This window comes from Ananas comosus, linkage group 21 (genome assembly GCF_001540865.1).
Source record: "Ananas comosus cultivar F153 linkage group 21, ASM154086v1, whole genome shotgun sequence".
NCBI classification, from domain to species: domain Eukaryota; kingdom Viridiplantae; phylum Streptophyta; class Magnoliopsida; order Poales; family Bromeliaceae; genus Ananas; species Ananas comosus.
The window spans coordinates 10576288-10591431 of NC_033641.1; the positions used below are offsets into that span (position 1 = coordinate 10576288).

The window sequence follows — 15144 nt, forward strand, 5'->3', positions numbered from 1 at the left end:
TGTACCCTGTTGCTATATTCTGCTGCATCCCCATGAGCTCTAGCAACAAGTGCAGCTTTGCAAGTACTTGGAGTGGGAAAGTCACGGTTGATGCATGCACGTCACTGAGGCAGAGCTTTTGCATGACGGGCAACTATTTGGTCTCTTTTTTATACCCATCGGATAATGTATTATAAATATTTGCTTGTGATCTTATAATAGTCTATGGTTGATTAGCATGAGGATAAGATTAATTATTGGTTATTTTAAAGCTTTGCTTTTTAAGTACGTTTTTAATATTGATTCACCTTAAACTCTCTAATGAAGCAAAGATTTTTTAGTATACTATGTTACACAAACAGACGTCCTTGATCAACAATTAAATTATCATATTGGGACTTCTGGAGCAATAAGTCAACAGCAGCCAACAAGACATGATATTTGGTTTCAAGAAATCTTAAATACTTGTACAATATTCAATTATATGCACTATCATTTGAAATGCTCAAAGCATCAAGCTTACCTTATCATTTGAAATTCAATTGAACCCATGATCAATCCCAAGATTTTCTATTTTGTGATTGTCACTCCCGAGATTTTCTATTTTGTGATTAATCCAGATTAAAAAAGAAAAGTCGTGCATGTTAAACCAAAACAAGAAAAAAATTATGCTGTTAAACCCAAAAAAAAAAAAGGAAGAAGAAAACAGAGTAAAACAACCAGAGATTTAACCCGATAAATTTCTCTGCTTTTTCCTCTCTCTCAGAAAAAAAAAAAACCGTACATGAATTTATCTGTTAAGCTATGTTATGTACATATTTCCGATTTCTTTTTAAAATTGGTAATATTTCTGAGACATTCCATTTTTTATTACTTCAAAAAAGATAATTGCCGAAAAACAGAGTCCATATATTTGTGGGCTTAAGAGTCCTGTTATACATCAATCGTTTCTAGCGCAAATAGTAAAGTATTTGATGTTTGATATTCGATATTTTAAGTTCGAATCTTGATTGATACTTTGTATAGTACCTTCCTCTCTTAAAAAAAAAAAAAAAAAAAACCGACGGATGCGTTTTTTCGGTTTCTTTCCGTTTTGGTAGTGTTCCCGAGAGTTTCCATTTGTGGACTTACCCAGAAAGGGAGAGTCTCGAACTGTCACCAAAAAAAGAAAAGGAACCGGTTCGGGCGTGCTGAACCGGCACCTATTTAGGCCGAACCGGCCGAACCCCCTCGGCCTAGGGTTTGTTTGGTTTAGTCGGATGAGAGACCTAATCAAAAGAGAAAAGGGCTTTGGGGAGCGGTCGAAGTCGCGCGAGGCCGAGGCCGAGTCATGGCCACCGCTCGGATCCTCCACCGCTCCTTCTCCGCTCGTCGTCCAACCCCTCTTCCGCCGCCGCTCCTGGCGCTGCGCTCCCCCATGAGGTCGGCGTCGGCGTCGGCGTCGGCGTCGGGTCCTCCTCCTCCTCCTCGGGGGGCGCCGCGGCAGCAGCAGCAGCAGCAGCAGCAGCACGAGTTCTCGAAGGCGTGCGCGTACCTGGGGAGTTGGGAACCCGTGACGGAGCCTCGGGTGGCGGAGGCGCGGCTGGGGCGGCTGCGGCGGGACTACGCGCGGGAGGTGAAGCAGCTGCGCAGGGAGTACGCGTACGAGGTGGAGCTGCAGCGCGTGGAGCGCGCGCGCAGGGACGAGGCCCGCCGCGAGGCCGCCAGGCTCGCCAACGAGCAGCGGAAGGCCGCCAAGGCCGCCGCCGCCCAGACCCGCGCCGCCGAGCGCAGGGCCTTCGAGGAGGACTTCCGCCAAACCCTCGTAATCTCCTCTCCTCACTATTACCCTACCTCTCCTCTCCTCTCCTCTGCTATTCTCCACGAAGTTATCATCTCTCTTTCTTCTTACTTTTACTGATGTTGATGCCCTCGTTACGCTCGCACGTAACCCTCGCTCGGCGGTCCAATCTAGGGGTTTTGTCAATGCTCGGTCGATCTGCCGGTGTTCCAACTTAAATCAGAGAACTTCATTGAATAGTTTATGATTAGTTTTGTTCAGTTGCACAAATGATTGAGCTCCAGTGCGTCCCCCAACATCTAACTTCAAGATCAAAACCGGGTGTACGCTGTGATGTGAAATTTTCGATCAACTAGTGCGAGAAATCGTTTGATTTGGATGCCATATGAGCGAACATCAGGTGTAGTGTGCCAAAAAGTATGGATAGATGTACTATTCAGGTGCAGGATTTTGCTGAGATTCATGCTCTAGAATGATCAAAACTTATGAACCTTTTCAAACGGTATACATCATAACGATCTAATCTGAGTTATACCACAATTGAAGAGCAAATGGGTTTTAAATCAGTTAAATGAGAGCCAGCACACTATAATTGTTTGGAAAGGCTCGCAACATCATGATCGTTCCACAACTGAACCGACTTTAATCCTTTGTGTAGAACAATCCTCTAATGATCTGACAATTACAATCCAAATTATACAGTTGCATCGAAAAGAAATCAGTTCAATGTGAGTTGTAGATTCACTTGATATTCTCTGATTTACACAATTGTCTGTAACAGTTAAAAGAACGAGCTGAGAAACTGGAAAGTTGGAGGGCAAAAGAGAAATCAAGGGAAGAAAAGAAGGCTGCACAGAAAGGGCTTCTACGCCAACAGAGTTCCATGTGGGTTTCAGAGGAGAACTTGGAGAAGAGAATATTGGAGGCTATCGTTGATGCAACCCCTCTTTAATTTGATGCGGAAGCTAACAAGATGCTGAGCAAGTTTGCTGCTCTAATCAAACTTTGAAGCACAGTGGTCTTCTTAGTTCTTAGTTCTTGCAACAAACAGAACCTTCTCTCAGCTTGCTATGTTCTTTGATTTTCCAGTATAACAAACTGTTTGAATCTTTAAAAGATAGCTGTGATAAAGAATTTTTTTCAAGTTTGTTATTTTGTGGAAAGTATGTTTTTGTTGTGTTTTATACTAAACCCTGTATGTGACTAGGGCAATTGAGCCTGCTTGCGAGTGCTTAGTCGTTTATATTTAACTTTCAGATGCAAAGAACTAGCAAAAGAAGAGAAAATTTCTCTTTTGGTAATGCTGGCGGTAAGATGATTATTATAAGTTAAGGATTATTATAAGTTCCTTAACGTCTGAGCAGCCGTAGAACCACCATCATGAATATTTAGTCATAGGTAATGGTTTGGCATCACGAGGTTCCCTTTCGTTGTAGTTATAGGTGGTTGGGCAGAGGATATCCTCATGCGGAGTCATTTGTATTTGGAAAAATCATGTGCAGGTACCAAGGAATTCATGCAGCCAAACAGTTAGTTGGCTTTCTAAAAGGCAAAACCGGTGTTAGCCTATAGCAGACAAGCAGTTTAAAACGATACTACTTAAAAACATTTTTTCTCTTTCCCAATAAGGGCATCAGATCTTACCTAAAAGAAAAAAGAGCGTCACGCTAAATTCATCTGTATACAACCTATCCCAGATAACATCAAAACACTATATACGGGCTCAAGGACTTCTTAGCAATCATTTACCACAAAATATAGATTACAAATCCAATTTTACAAGCAATATGCCATTTCCCGATTGAGGGCTGGGCACGGAGCTGGGGCGGCCTGACCATCCATCTGGTAGTTATAATTATACAGTGCTCGATCAATCATCACACTGCCATCGCTGCTTGCCCTTCAGATGCAAATGGCATGCTGCAGGCTGCAGCTACTTCAAACCGCAGCTAGCTACGGAGGCTACATGGAAATGCCATCTGAAGATTAAATGCAACAAAGGTTCTCCAATATGGGGCCAATTGGCTGACATGAAAAGGATCAGTTTATCCTCCCGGATTGGTCAACCAGCGTTCCAACTTGGTCCCCACAAAGTGCCCTAGATATGTTCCCTGGCTCTAGTAGATTAAACAGAACAACTGCAGGCCAAAATTTTACAACGGATGAAAAACTTTGGAGTGCAGAAACTTATACAGCGATAAACATCAACCAAACCCAAAAGTTCACCAACGAGGAATTTGTCGGCAGTGAGAGGAAGAGAACAGGAATCTAACCTGGAATGTCGTTCTCCTCACAAAAGGTAATTGCTGTCATGTCCATTGCAGTAAAGCCTCTTGAGACCAACTCTCTGTACGAGATATGTTCAAATGGTACATTATTGCCATTTCTCGGATGACAACTGTACAAACCATCTCCAGTAGTTCCTTTAAGGATGGCATCCGCATTAACTGCCCAAGATTATGACTTTTTAGATGATTGACGTTTTACTCGAGGGATGCGTATGGAAATTTTGACAATATAATGACCAAAGTAGAAAAGAAACAAAAATGAAAATAAGGCCCTAGGAGAGAGGGGCTTTTGTTGATCACTAAAAATGTCATACTTTCAGACGCTCTTAGGGCAGCTGCTGTGTCGGTTGTAAAAAGTGGGTTCCCGATCCCTGCACCAATTCCGCCAAATATAACGACTCTTCCTTTTTCTAGATGACGCATAGCCCGCCGACTTACATATGGTTCTGCAATTTCTGGCATTGTTAACGCAGTCTGCACACGTGTCTCTACGCCATTTTTCTCCAAGGAAGCTTGCAGCAATACAGCGTTCATTACTGATGCCATCATACTGCCAAATCTCACATGTTAAAGAAAAAGTGAACTATCTTATAGAAATAAACACTCTATCAAATGCTGCCACAGCGAACTTGAAACAGAAGTAACATGTACTAAATCATCATAGTCATTTTAATCTTACTTATCTTTAGACAAGCGAGTAGGAACCTATAATGAATTATTGCATTCAAAGAAAACTATATGCAAAGATAAAGAAAGATACTGGTAAATGTTGGTCATTAAAAGTTTTCATCTTCACATAGAGGTCATCTTCAAATATGTAAGAGGTCAGATGCCCAGTGCTGAGTCTTCAATGCTTCAAAACTACAGATTCACTAACCCATAAATCATAGAAGAAGAATGAAGAAACATGTACAAAAAGCTGCAATAGTTCTACACGAGCCTGAATATCAATATGGGAGGGAAAAGAAAATAAGATTTTTTTTAACTAGTTTCCTGAGTCAGAAATCCAATAATATCACGAACTGCTACTGTACTTAACAAATCTTGTTTGTTTAACAAATCATAGAAGAAGAATGAAGAAACATGTACAAAAAGCTGCAATAGTTCTACACGAGCCTGAATATCAATATGGGAGGGAAAAGAAAATAAGATTTTTTTAACTAGTTTCCTGAGTCAGAAATCCAATAATATCACGAACTGCTACTGTACTTAACAAATCTTGTTTGTTTAATTTTGTGAGTCCCACCTGGACACTTTCATCAAAGTTAAGATAGTTGCTTTAATTTTGTGAGTAACAATTAGCAAGGTGATAAATTACAGTGAGTGAAACATTGGCAGGTCCTCTTTCCAAAGCTTGAGTAATTCTCTACGTTATATACAAAGATATCTTACTTTAAAATTATATCACATGGCTCAAAGCCATGCACTGAACACTACTATAGTGTAATAAAAAATATATTGATAAATTACATTATGTACTAATGGTTAGTCCTCTAGGAATTTCTTTAGAGTTACTGAAATAATAAACGGATTCATTAGACTGCATTATTTCTATGATGAGAACTTTCCAACTTCATGACTCAATATTACATTAACACAAGACCGAATTTGTAAGACTGGTGTAATAAGTAATAACACATGCTAACAAACATATAGTTGGATGATAAACAAGAACTACTGGTCTACAATAGCATTACTCAGTAAACCAGTTACCTTATTTGGTATGTTGTAGCCCGATCAATGCCAGCTGTAGCTACCCAACTGTCACCACAAAAGATATTTCGACCTCCAACAACAACTGCCACCTGATAACAGCACAAGCAATAAAAAAAATTTTAGAATCTTGACTTCTTGAGATCATAATCCAAAATTGATATTATATTTCCTCTCAAGAAGACCAGAGAGTACTTGTACACCAAGACGGTTTGCCATTTGAATTTCCCTCGATATCAGCATGATCACCTGAGAAGAAAGAAGCAACGCATATCAAGTTGGGGATAATCGGGGCAGTGGTTATAGAACCGTAGTAGCCAAAAATAGGAGGTACAGAGAAAAATACATAACAAATAGAATAACTTCATAATTCACCTTAGGGTCAACATTATGTGGAGCAGCTCCAGCTAACGAAGCACCACTGATTTTCAAAACCACCCTTTTCCATCTTGGGTTTGAGAGACTATTCATTTTCGAGTTATTTGGAACGTTAACAGGACCAGATGCAGCACCGTGATACCTGCACATGCAGTTAACATCATACTGTTACGGCTAAGCATATCATGGTTTTAAAATTTGTAGTACTAGACGAGCAGAACCGTGTATAACCCAATGCATAAGAGTTGGCTCGGCTCCAAGATTGGCCAAGAGGTTGAAAAAGCCTCAACACTTTAAGGGCTAAAAAGTGAATAGAATAAGAGAAAAAGGCTTAAACAACTTCGTAGGATGCACAGGCTATTATAGTTTGATTAAGAACATCATAATTCATGATGATCCATCAAATTGATAACAGAGAAATTATTCAAAATTTTGCTTCATCTCATTAGCGGAATTTGAAGCAAAGAAGCGAACTGCCTAAGAAGGTACTAAAGCAATAAATGCATAATAATTGTTTTGAAAATAAAAAAATTTCTTGTAGACCTAGGTAACACAAGTAATTCTATACTAAAAGATCTTTAATAAATACTACTTTACTAATAAAATGAATCATTCATCCATCACAATTTCCGCATCCTAGAAAGGGCTTGCTTCTGTCAGACACAAAAACATTACTTAAAAGATAGGATGATATAAAGAAATACATGGGTGACACATATATCAACACAGCAACTGCTTCACAAAGAGAGCTATGACATAGGGTGCACTAAATGAGGAAAGAAGCTATATCAACATGATTCCTTTAGTCTCTGAGTCAAAGGGTCTGCGCAACATTCTTTAACTTGTAATGCAGATTTCTCTTATCATATTTTTAACAAAGAGAGAACAACAAAAGAGTAATTATTTTCTCAAAAAGAGTAATAACTGAGATAAGGCTGCCATACAGAAAACCCCCTGAAAGATAGTTTTCACTTTGCCCCCTGAAATATCGTAAATTCTGCATAGTCCTCTTTCCCCTCCACCAGCTCTACATATTTTTGGGAGCAAAGCAGGAATTGCAACCTTTCCAGGAGGGTTTTTTTTTCCATTTCTTTTCCTTTTGTTTGAGGATACCATTCATATCCATTGTATTCAAAACCCAATTCAATGCTTGTAGAAACAAGAATACCCAAGGAACTATCTTTTCCGTCTTTATCACTACTACTAAATTATGGAAAGATGAATTGGTGCATAGAATGATCACCCTGAAGGAGATTTTGGAATCCCATATTTGCCTGGTAATACAAGAACACTATACACTCTAACTGATGTATCTTCAAACCGCAAACAATCTGGCACGTTCATTGAATTGTTACAGGAGAGACCTCACACAGTTACATGCAACAATAAGCTACTAACTTCTACATTTCTTAGCAAACAGAATTTACAACCTCGAATGTCCTTTGCACCAAGAAAACTCACTAGTTATCCCACTCCAACATTCACTTCCTATAGCCTCAACTAGATACGGCCCGTGCCACTGGGCACTTAAATCCTTGGCCTCAACTTCATCTGTGTCTTAGATAAAGAAAATTGATCACAAGGCCTACTTCACTGGACAAACATGAGATGAGAATAAACCATATATATATATATATATATAGAACTAGGCTACTATGCTATTAATAGCACGAAATCATTAGCGCTACCAAGTTTTTGGCCATTGGATTAAGAGATGTGCGGTTAGGATGATGTGAGCCCCTTAGGGTTGAGTAGGTGGTTGGTTGAATAGTATGATCTAACGGATGAAAATGATCAAAATGGTAGATCTAACGGCGAAAAACTTGGTAGCACCAAGTGCTTCGTGCTATTAATAGCATAGTAGCTGGACTCTATATATATATATATATATATATATATATATATAGCTAAAATTTGAACCATTTTCAGTAGGAAGCAGATAAGAAATTGAGTGTAAGTTACTCTTTCTAATTAGTGGGCATAGATCAGAGTCACATAATAGGCCCAAGTGTTGCTATTTATACACATAATATAATAATCAAGAAAAAGGATAAAGCATTTAATATTAAAAAAGAAACGTAGATGAAAGATATTAAATCATATAAAGGGAAGAGGAAATAGAAAATCGAGATGACTAACATAGTAAGTAATACCAGATACACATTAAAAGGTAAAAATCAACCTAATGAAACAGAATTTCTTATAAAAAAAATCCACAATGTACATTAGAAGCCAATAGCCCATCCTTGCTAAAATGAATAATGGCCTACACTTTTCCAAGTTATCATATGACTTGTAGAAGTTTTATTGGGAGAAAATTTGTGAGGCTAAAATGCTGTTATCGATTATAGGAGAAGTCCAGCGACATAATAACGATAAACAACTAATAAACCAGTTAATAGAGATGGTGAAAAGAGCAAATAAATGGAATAAAGGAAGAAAGGGATAGGAGACTATAATAAGATAAGAGAGTCTAAGACAATTATTCTTTCCATATCAAAATCCATCATGAGCACCACAATCAAGTACTAATCACTATTTCTCCTAGAAAATAATTCAAATTACATAAAATTATTGTATATCAAGCCCTATCTGTCAATTTGCAGTTTCTACGTCTTATTTAGAAGGTCGATTCAATTAATGCGAGCTTTAAACTCTCAGACATCCTTTTATTGTAATCCCAACAACATATGTCTTATATGGTAAGAGTCATTATTTTGGAATTGAACTTTAGCTCTCATTCTAATTTCTAACATTACATGATACACTATAATCAAGGAATGTTGTGCCGGTCGACACGGTGGGCATGTGTTGACAGTGCCGAGTGTCATGCCATGACAGGTAGAACCACACTCTAAATACAATAAAAAAAAGGAACAAAATATTCCTAAATAGTAGATAATGCAAACATGTGAAACTAGACCAAAGAAAGCTAAATCCAAAGAAGCCAACAACTTGGTTAGGATCCAAATATTGTCGTGAAGTGCGTGCCACTCCCATGTTGGCACGTGGCACAGGGTCTGTGCCGCCTCATATGGAGGTGTGCTGCAATGTATTGAATTTTGCCAAGTTGATATTCTACGTTCCAGTTTGCTGTCAGATTACATATATATTTTGAAGTTTTTTCTTGAAGTTAAAATACTTGCAAAATCCTAGAACTACTTTAAGATCTCTCCATCCCGTGCCTTCATCCTTTGGTGGGAGAGCAGCTTAGGAAACCTACCAAGAGGAAGATATGAGAATAAAACGGTTTGTCTTTTTACTTTGTTCTTGTTAGTGAAATAATATTAGGCTTTCTTTTAGATCTAGAGAGATTTGGAGCTTTTTTTTTTATGTGTAGGAATCAAGAATCTTGTAGATCTAGGCATTATCAGCCATCATTTTTTTTTGGCAAAGATTTCACAAGTTTCTTTCATTTTTTTTAACAAAAAATTAGAAAATAAAACTTAGAAAATAAGTTTTGTTTACTTAAAATATTAGTAAATCATATCGTGAAGGTATTTTAGATTTCTTCATGGAAATTGATGAAGTATCTATCATTTTTTTGACAACTTCTCACTTATTTTGTTTCTTCCATCTTTCATTTTGATTTTTTTTGAAAATTCTGAAAACTAAAGTTACAGTGAAGTCTTTTTTACTTGAAATATTCGATGATCTTGTAGAACTAGTAATAGTTGGATCCAATAATTAGCTCCACAACATAATTGGACCAAGTTTTGGTGCAAACAGTACAAATTTGGATATTTCTTCCAATTCTGCCATTCTTGCATAGCCAACACATCAATCTTGTGTAACGGAGACTGATGTATTACTAAATGATGCAATGTCACCAATGTGTTTTGCTACAGTTTCATCTTCATGCATGTTACTTACATGAAATGTTTAAGAGCATATTTTGGGTCATTAACATGTGCATCCCCCCATCATCTATTCATATTTCTTGCTAACCTTCATGAGATTAACCATTTAGGCCATTTTGATAGCCACTAGAACCATTAAAACACTTTAGAAAGCTTTTTCCTACATGTGAAAGGATTAAAATAAAACATGTGAACAAGTGCCAATGAACCAATTGCATGCCGCTGGCATGAAGGGGCATGTAGACACTGGAATGTCCCGTGTCAGCGAGTTGTGCGGTGCCGATGGCACACTGATATGCCCATGACATTGGCACAACAATCCTTGTTACGATCGGACAGAATAAAATGTAATGATAGTAGATTTTAATAAAATTATATCATGTTTATATAGAATTCATATCAAATTTGGAAGGAATCAAATTATGCTTTAGTACTATCATACAAAATTAATATAAAACCATAGTAAAATAGTTTACAATTAGATTTAACAAGATTCACCTAGACCTAGACAAAATTATAGTAAGTCAGTGGAATCAAGTGAAATCTACACAAAGTCATATCTAGTAGGATATGCATATCTTTGTTTAGCTCCTTCAAAAGCACATGAAGATAAAATTATACAAAATCTTTATTCCAAAAAGAATACGAATCCCAGAATTAATAACACTATTCTAACTTGACCGAAAGTAATCACTCTGGGCAAGATCAGGATGCATAATTGGCATAATTTCAAGAGTCCGGCTACTGTGTTATTAATAGCACGAAGCACTTTGTGCTACCAAGTTTTCCGCCGTTAGATCTACCCTTTTGATCATTTTCACCCGTTAGATCATACTATTCAACTAACCACCCACTCAACCTTAGGAGGCCCACATCATCCTAACCGCACATCTCTTAATCCAATGGCCAAAAACTTGGTAGCACCAATGACTCGGTACTATTAATAGTATATTAGCCTAGTTCTAATTTCAATGATACTTCCCCACAAGAGCTAGTACCTATCTTATTCTACTTGAATTTTCAATTATGTGGCCATTGTGTATAACCTCATAAAATTTCTCTCATTGCACCAATGAAATGAGGACGTAATATAACCAATCAGGCCTCAGAATAATCACTAGTTGGAATCTACAGAGTACAGATAACATGTTCTCTTATACACATAATATCTATCTTTACCATTTCTTTGGAGATCCTTTATCTATTACAATTACCTATTTACACCGTACAGATTGCGCACATGCAATGGGGCTCCTTGACAGTCCATATACGACAATTGCCTTCTATAATTATCTATGACTATACTTTCAGTGAATACTCCTTTGATCTACCTTACCCTTCCAACATTACTTGGTTTGATCCAATGTTCAAAATATATATCTCAGTTTCAGTTTTAATCCTAGCACCTGGAGTATTTGTTTTGAGTTTTTGGATTTTGGATGGAACATCTCTAAACTTGTCAAAAGATCGAAGCAAATATAGAAAATCAAAATGATCATAGAAAGATTTTCATAGCATTTCAATATATTTTAAGTAACTACTTTCATGCAGAAATCATGACTTGAAATTATCAAAGAGATAAAACAACTACATATCAATCATTTATAAGTTAGCTTTGATCCAAAAAATTAGTTTTCATACACTTTGTCCAATGTTCTAAAGCTAAGCCATCCACATGCTATTCTTATTGGAAACTGAGATCTTCAACTCTCAAGGTGATTTAATGCTGTTATACCCCATTTGCACCAAACGAGGTTGTGGTCTTAGAGTTTCAGCCCAACCTCCATACTGAAGCTCCTCCCTTGAGTTGTTGAAGTTATAGGATTTAAACACCTAATTTTCCTTTGCCTATCATCTTAATTAACCTAATATTATTATATTCTCCGTTTCCTTTGTTAGGATAGGTTCCACATGCAAACTTACTTTAGTTTCTCATAGTCAACTCGAGTAACATTCAATCTAAAGATTGAATAAGTATTCCAATGATCTAGATGCAAGTCCTGCAAGGAGTACGCGCATCAATGCTTCAAGATTTGATGCTTCAAGATGCCCGTTCCACCCATGCCCCAGCGCTTCCGTTTTGCTTTCACAAAGGATGCAATCTTGAGGCCTTCATTCTTTCGAACATTTCAGAACAATGTAAGCATGAATTTTTTGAACTTGTATAGTTTAATTATCTCATATGGTTGGCGATCAACCAAACCAATTACTGATGGCACATTGGAAGGACAATCATGCACACTCTAAGGGCGATGAAACTGAGGGGAATGGAAAGAAGACAAGAAGGATGCAATAAATGAAGAACGAGAAACCTTTTGATCTGCTGCCTCGAAGTGGAAGTGGAGGTAATAGGAACGAGGGACTTGTCGTCATCAGGTCCGGCTTTTGAGGAGGATGACGAATTGCCGATTATGTGCTCCATCTTCTTGAACCAGGGCCAGTGGCTGACTGCGAGTCCGCCGCTGCTGAGGCGCTGACACTCCACCTTGTAGCGCTTCTTGAGGTTGTCGATCTTGTTCTTGCACTGCTCCACACTCTTCCCGGCCTTCTGCCCGTCGCAGCGGTCGCTGACTATGGTGGCCACGTCCTCCCAGTCCCTCCCCCGCAGGTTACCCCGGTTCAACTGCTCGAATCTCTCCGTGTAGGCATCGAGGAGGCTGTCGATGGCAGTGTCGCTCCACTCCTCGCGGTCCTTGCGGTAGTCGCTGGAGGACGACATCGGCCTCGTCTTCTTGGAGGCGCCGCTGCCGTAGCAGTAGGGGGACTCGCCATCGCTCGGATCGTCGGGGTTTCTGCGCTTGGGATCGGGCCGGGGGGCAGAGGGAGGATGAGGATGGTGCTGGTGCTGCTGCTGAGGACGGTGTTGCTGGTGCGAGGAGGATGCGCGAGGTTTGCGATCGGGATTACCGTCGTTGTTGCCGCCGTTGGCGGGAGAGGGGGCGGCGGCGGCGGCGACGTCGTCGTCGTCGTCGTCGTCGTGACCATCGTGGACGAAGGGATTGGCGTCGGCGGAGAAGCAGTGGTGCTGCGGGTGCGAGGCGACGTCGTGGAAGGAAGGGGCGGGGCACTTGGAGGCGTCCGCCTGGGCGAAGGCCTCGCCGTAGTCCTCCTCCTCGTCGCCTACCGCCCCCTTTTTGGGGCTGGCGATGGCGTTGAGAGCAGCGTGGGTCCGGGAACGGAGGGGCAGCGTCGCCGCCGCCGCCGCCGCCGCCGCCTTCGCTATGTAGCGGTGGGCGAAGGGGACAGCGGCGCCGGCGGCTTGCTGGTGCTGGTGCTGGTGCTGGTGCTGGTGCTGGGGCTGGGACTGGGCGTCGTCTCCGAGAAGGGCGAAGTCATCGTCGCAGGAGGCCATGGTCGGGGTGGCGGAGGGGGGGTAAGAAAGGGTTAGGGATCCGAACCTGGCGGAGCGGGGAGACAGAGACGGGACGGGAGACAGACGACGTTAGCGGGCGGCGGCAGCTTCGTCCAGCAAAGCCCACCTAAAATGGGTAACGGGGGAACCTACCGTGACCTACTGCTTACGGGGCCGTGACGAGATTATGACGGCTCCGTCAAGTTATAACGGCACGCGGTTCTGACGCTTGGGCCCCGACAAGAGAAATCATGGCCTGGTATCGGTCCACCACGTCATACATGAACCAGCCCTTGTGTATATTGTATAATCGAAATCCTGCGTGCCATTGTCTTTGTTTGTTTTCTTTAATTTAATTTTACTTATTTTTTATTTTTTATTTCTTTTATTTGGAGAAAGATGTTACGGACCGATGGTATTTGTAGAATTAGAGGTGACGAGTTCGAAAACGATTTTAAAGTTTTTAATCTTGAGCACCGCATCATCAAACTTGGTTGTAGAAATTGTTCGGCCCGAGGGCCCGTACCTCCCTTCAGGGCCCTTTGTTATTGTGTCTTGGGTCTCAGAAGCTCAGAAACACAATTATACAAAGTTGGAGCGTGGTAGAGCGGCCTGCTACGCAGCGGGCCTCTTTTGAGATAGTAGGCCCTTAAAAAGCATCGCATATTTTCAAGGAGTGAATGGGGTGTTGGGATTGGACCTGATTCAGATGAATCAGATCTTTCTTTTGTACTAGTGCTGTATTTAGAAAGCTGAAACCAAGCTCGATGGTCCTCGACCATTGTCTTCTCGTTTCCGTATTGAATTTGAACTGCCGGCAAATCAGGATCGCTGGGCCAACCAATATCTGGCTAGCGTACACCTGCGAAGCATATGTCATACGGACTGCATTATGGAATATCAGCATATTAACTGGTGGTGGTTGTGGGATTTTGATTCTAGTTCGGTATGAACTTTTGCTTGTTGAAATCTTCGGGCCTGCGTATTGAAACCCAAAATTTCGGTAACCTCAAACTAATGGGAAGGAGGATAGCGCCGCATGCCCAGGCTGTAGCGAAATCTCATACATAATTAGCTTGCAGAGAATTGGTCCCTCGAAGTTTCTGTGGGAAGGGGAGCAGCCTGCAAATCGTCCAGAATATTACACAGTCGTTTGTGCCCACGGATCCAATTCCCATTGACACGACCTCCTCCGTTGCTTTCATTACCTCTAGAAGCACGCTTGTGGTCCCAACAGACCCGAGTTTTAAAACAGGGAAATTGTTTGCGTTAAAAAAACTCGATCCCCATGTATTTGTTTAGTTTAAAATTTGTTCCCTTCTCCTCCAAATATATATATATATATATATATATATATATATATATATATATATATATATATATATATATATATTTAGAGATAGTAGCATACTATCCATTTTATTTATTTTATTTAAAAATAAATTTAGCTGAAAAAATTATTTACCTATTTTATATTATAGTCGGGTCCAATGGTCATGGCGTGCACGTTCTATTTACCCGCTTCTCCTCAAAAAATTTATTTATCTGTTTTATATCATAGTCGGGTTCAACGGTCAAGGTTTGCTAGTCCTGAGCCTTACAACCCATTCTCGCATCCTACAATATATATATATTTTTTTGACACAGAATCGTCACACAAATAGCAACCGAATTGAGTTTGTCCGATTGTCCGTACATAAATAATAAAGGGAAAACTTTCCCATCAAAATCAATAATAAATGTCAAAACATCGAGTAATCAGCGAAATACAATAATTTTTGGAAAGTTTGAAGA

General features: G+C 40.0%; 2 protein-coding genes across 3 annotated transcripts; one reads left to right on the forward strand and one right to left on the reverse strand.

Annotated features, from left to right (window-relative positions):
- On the forward strand, positions 1234-2971 carry LOC109726397 (involucrin). Its single transcript, XM_020255962.1, has 2 exons — positions 1234-1783; positions 2541-2971. The coding sequence occupies exons 1-2, from the start codon at positions 1310-1312 to the stop codon at positions 2709-2711; spliced, it is 645 nt and encodes a 214-aa protein (XP_020111551.1). The 5' UTR covers positions 1234-1309; the 3' UTR covers positions 2712-2971.
- On the reverse strand, positions 3356-13457 carry LOC109726396. 2 transcript variants are annotated; one of them, XM_020255961.1, is made up of 7 exons: positions 12311-13457; positions 6136-6223; positions 5956-6009; positions 5761-5852; positions 4362-4597; positions 4033-4206; positions 3356-3897 (listed from the first exon to the last, which is right to left on the reverse strand). In XM_020255961.1, exons 1-7 carry the CDS (start codon positions 13348-13350, stop codon positions 3800-3802), a joined length of 1782 nt encoding a protein of 593 aa, XP_020111550.1. In that variant the 5' UTR covers positions 13351-13457; the 3' UTR covers positions 3356-3799. The 2 variants fall into 2 exon arrangements, with proteins under 2 accessions (XP_020111550.1, XP_020111549.1); XM_020255960.1 differs by having other exon boundaries at positions 6136-6280; positions 12311-13456.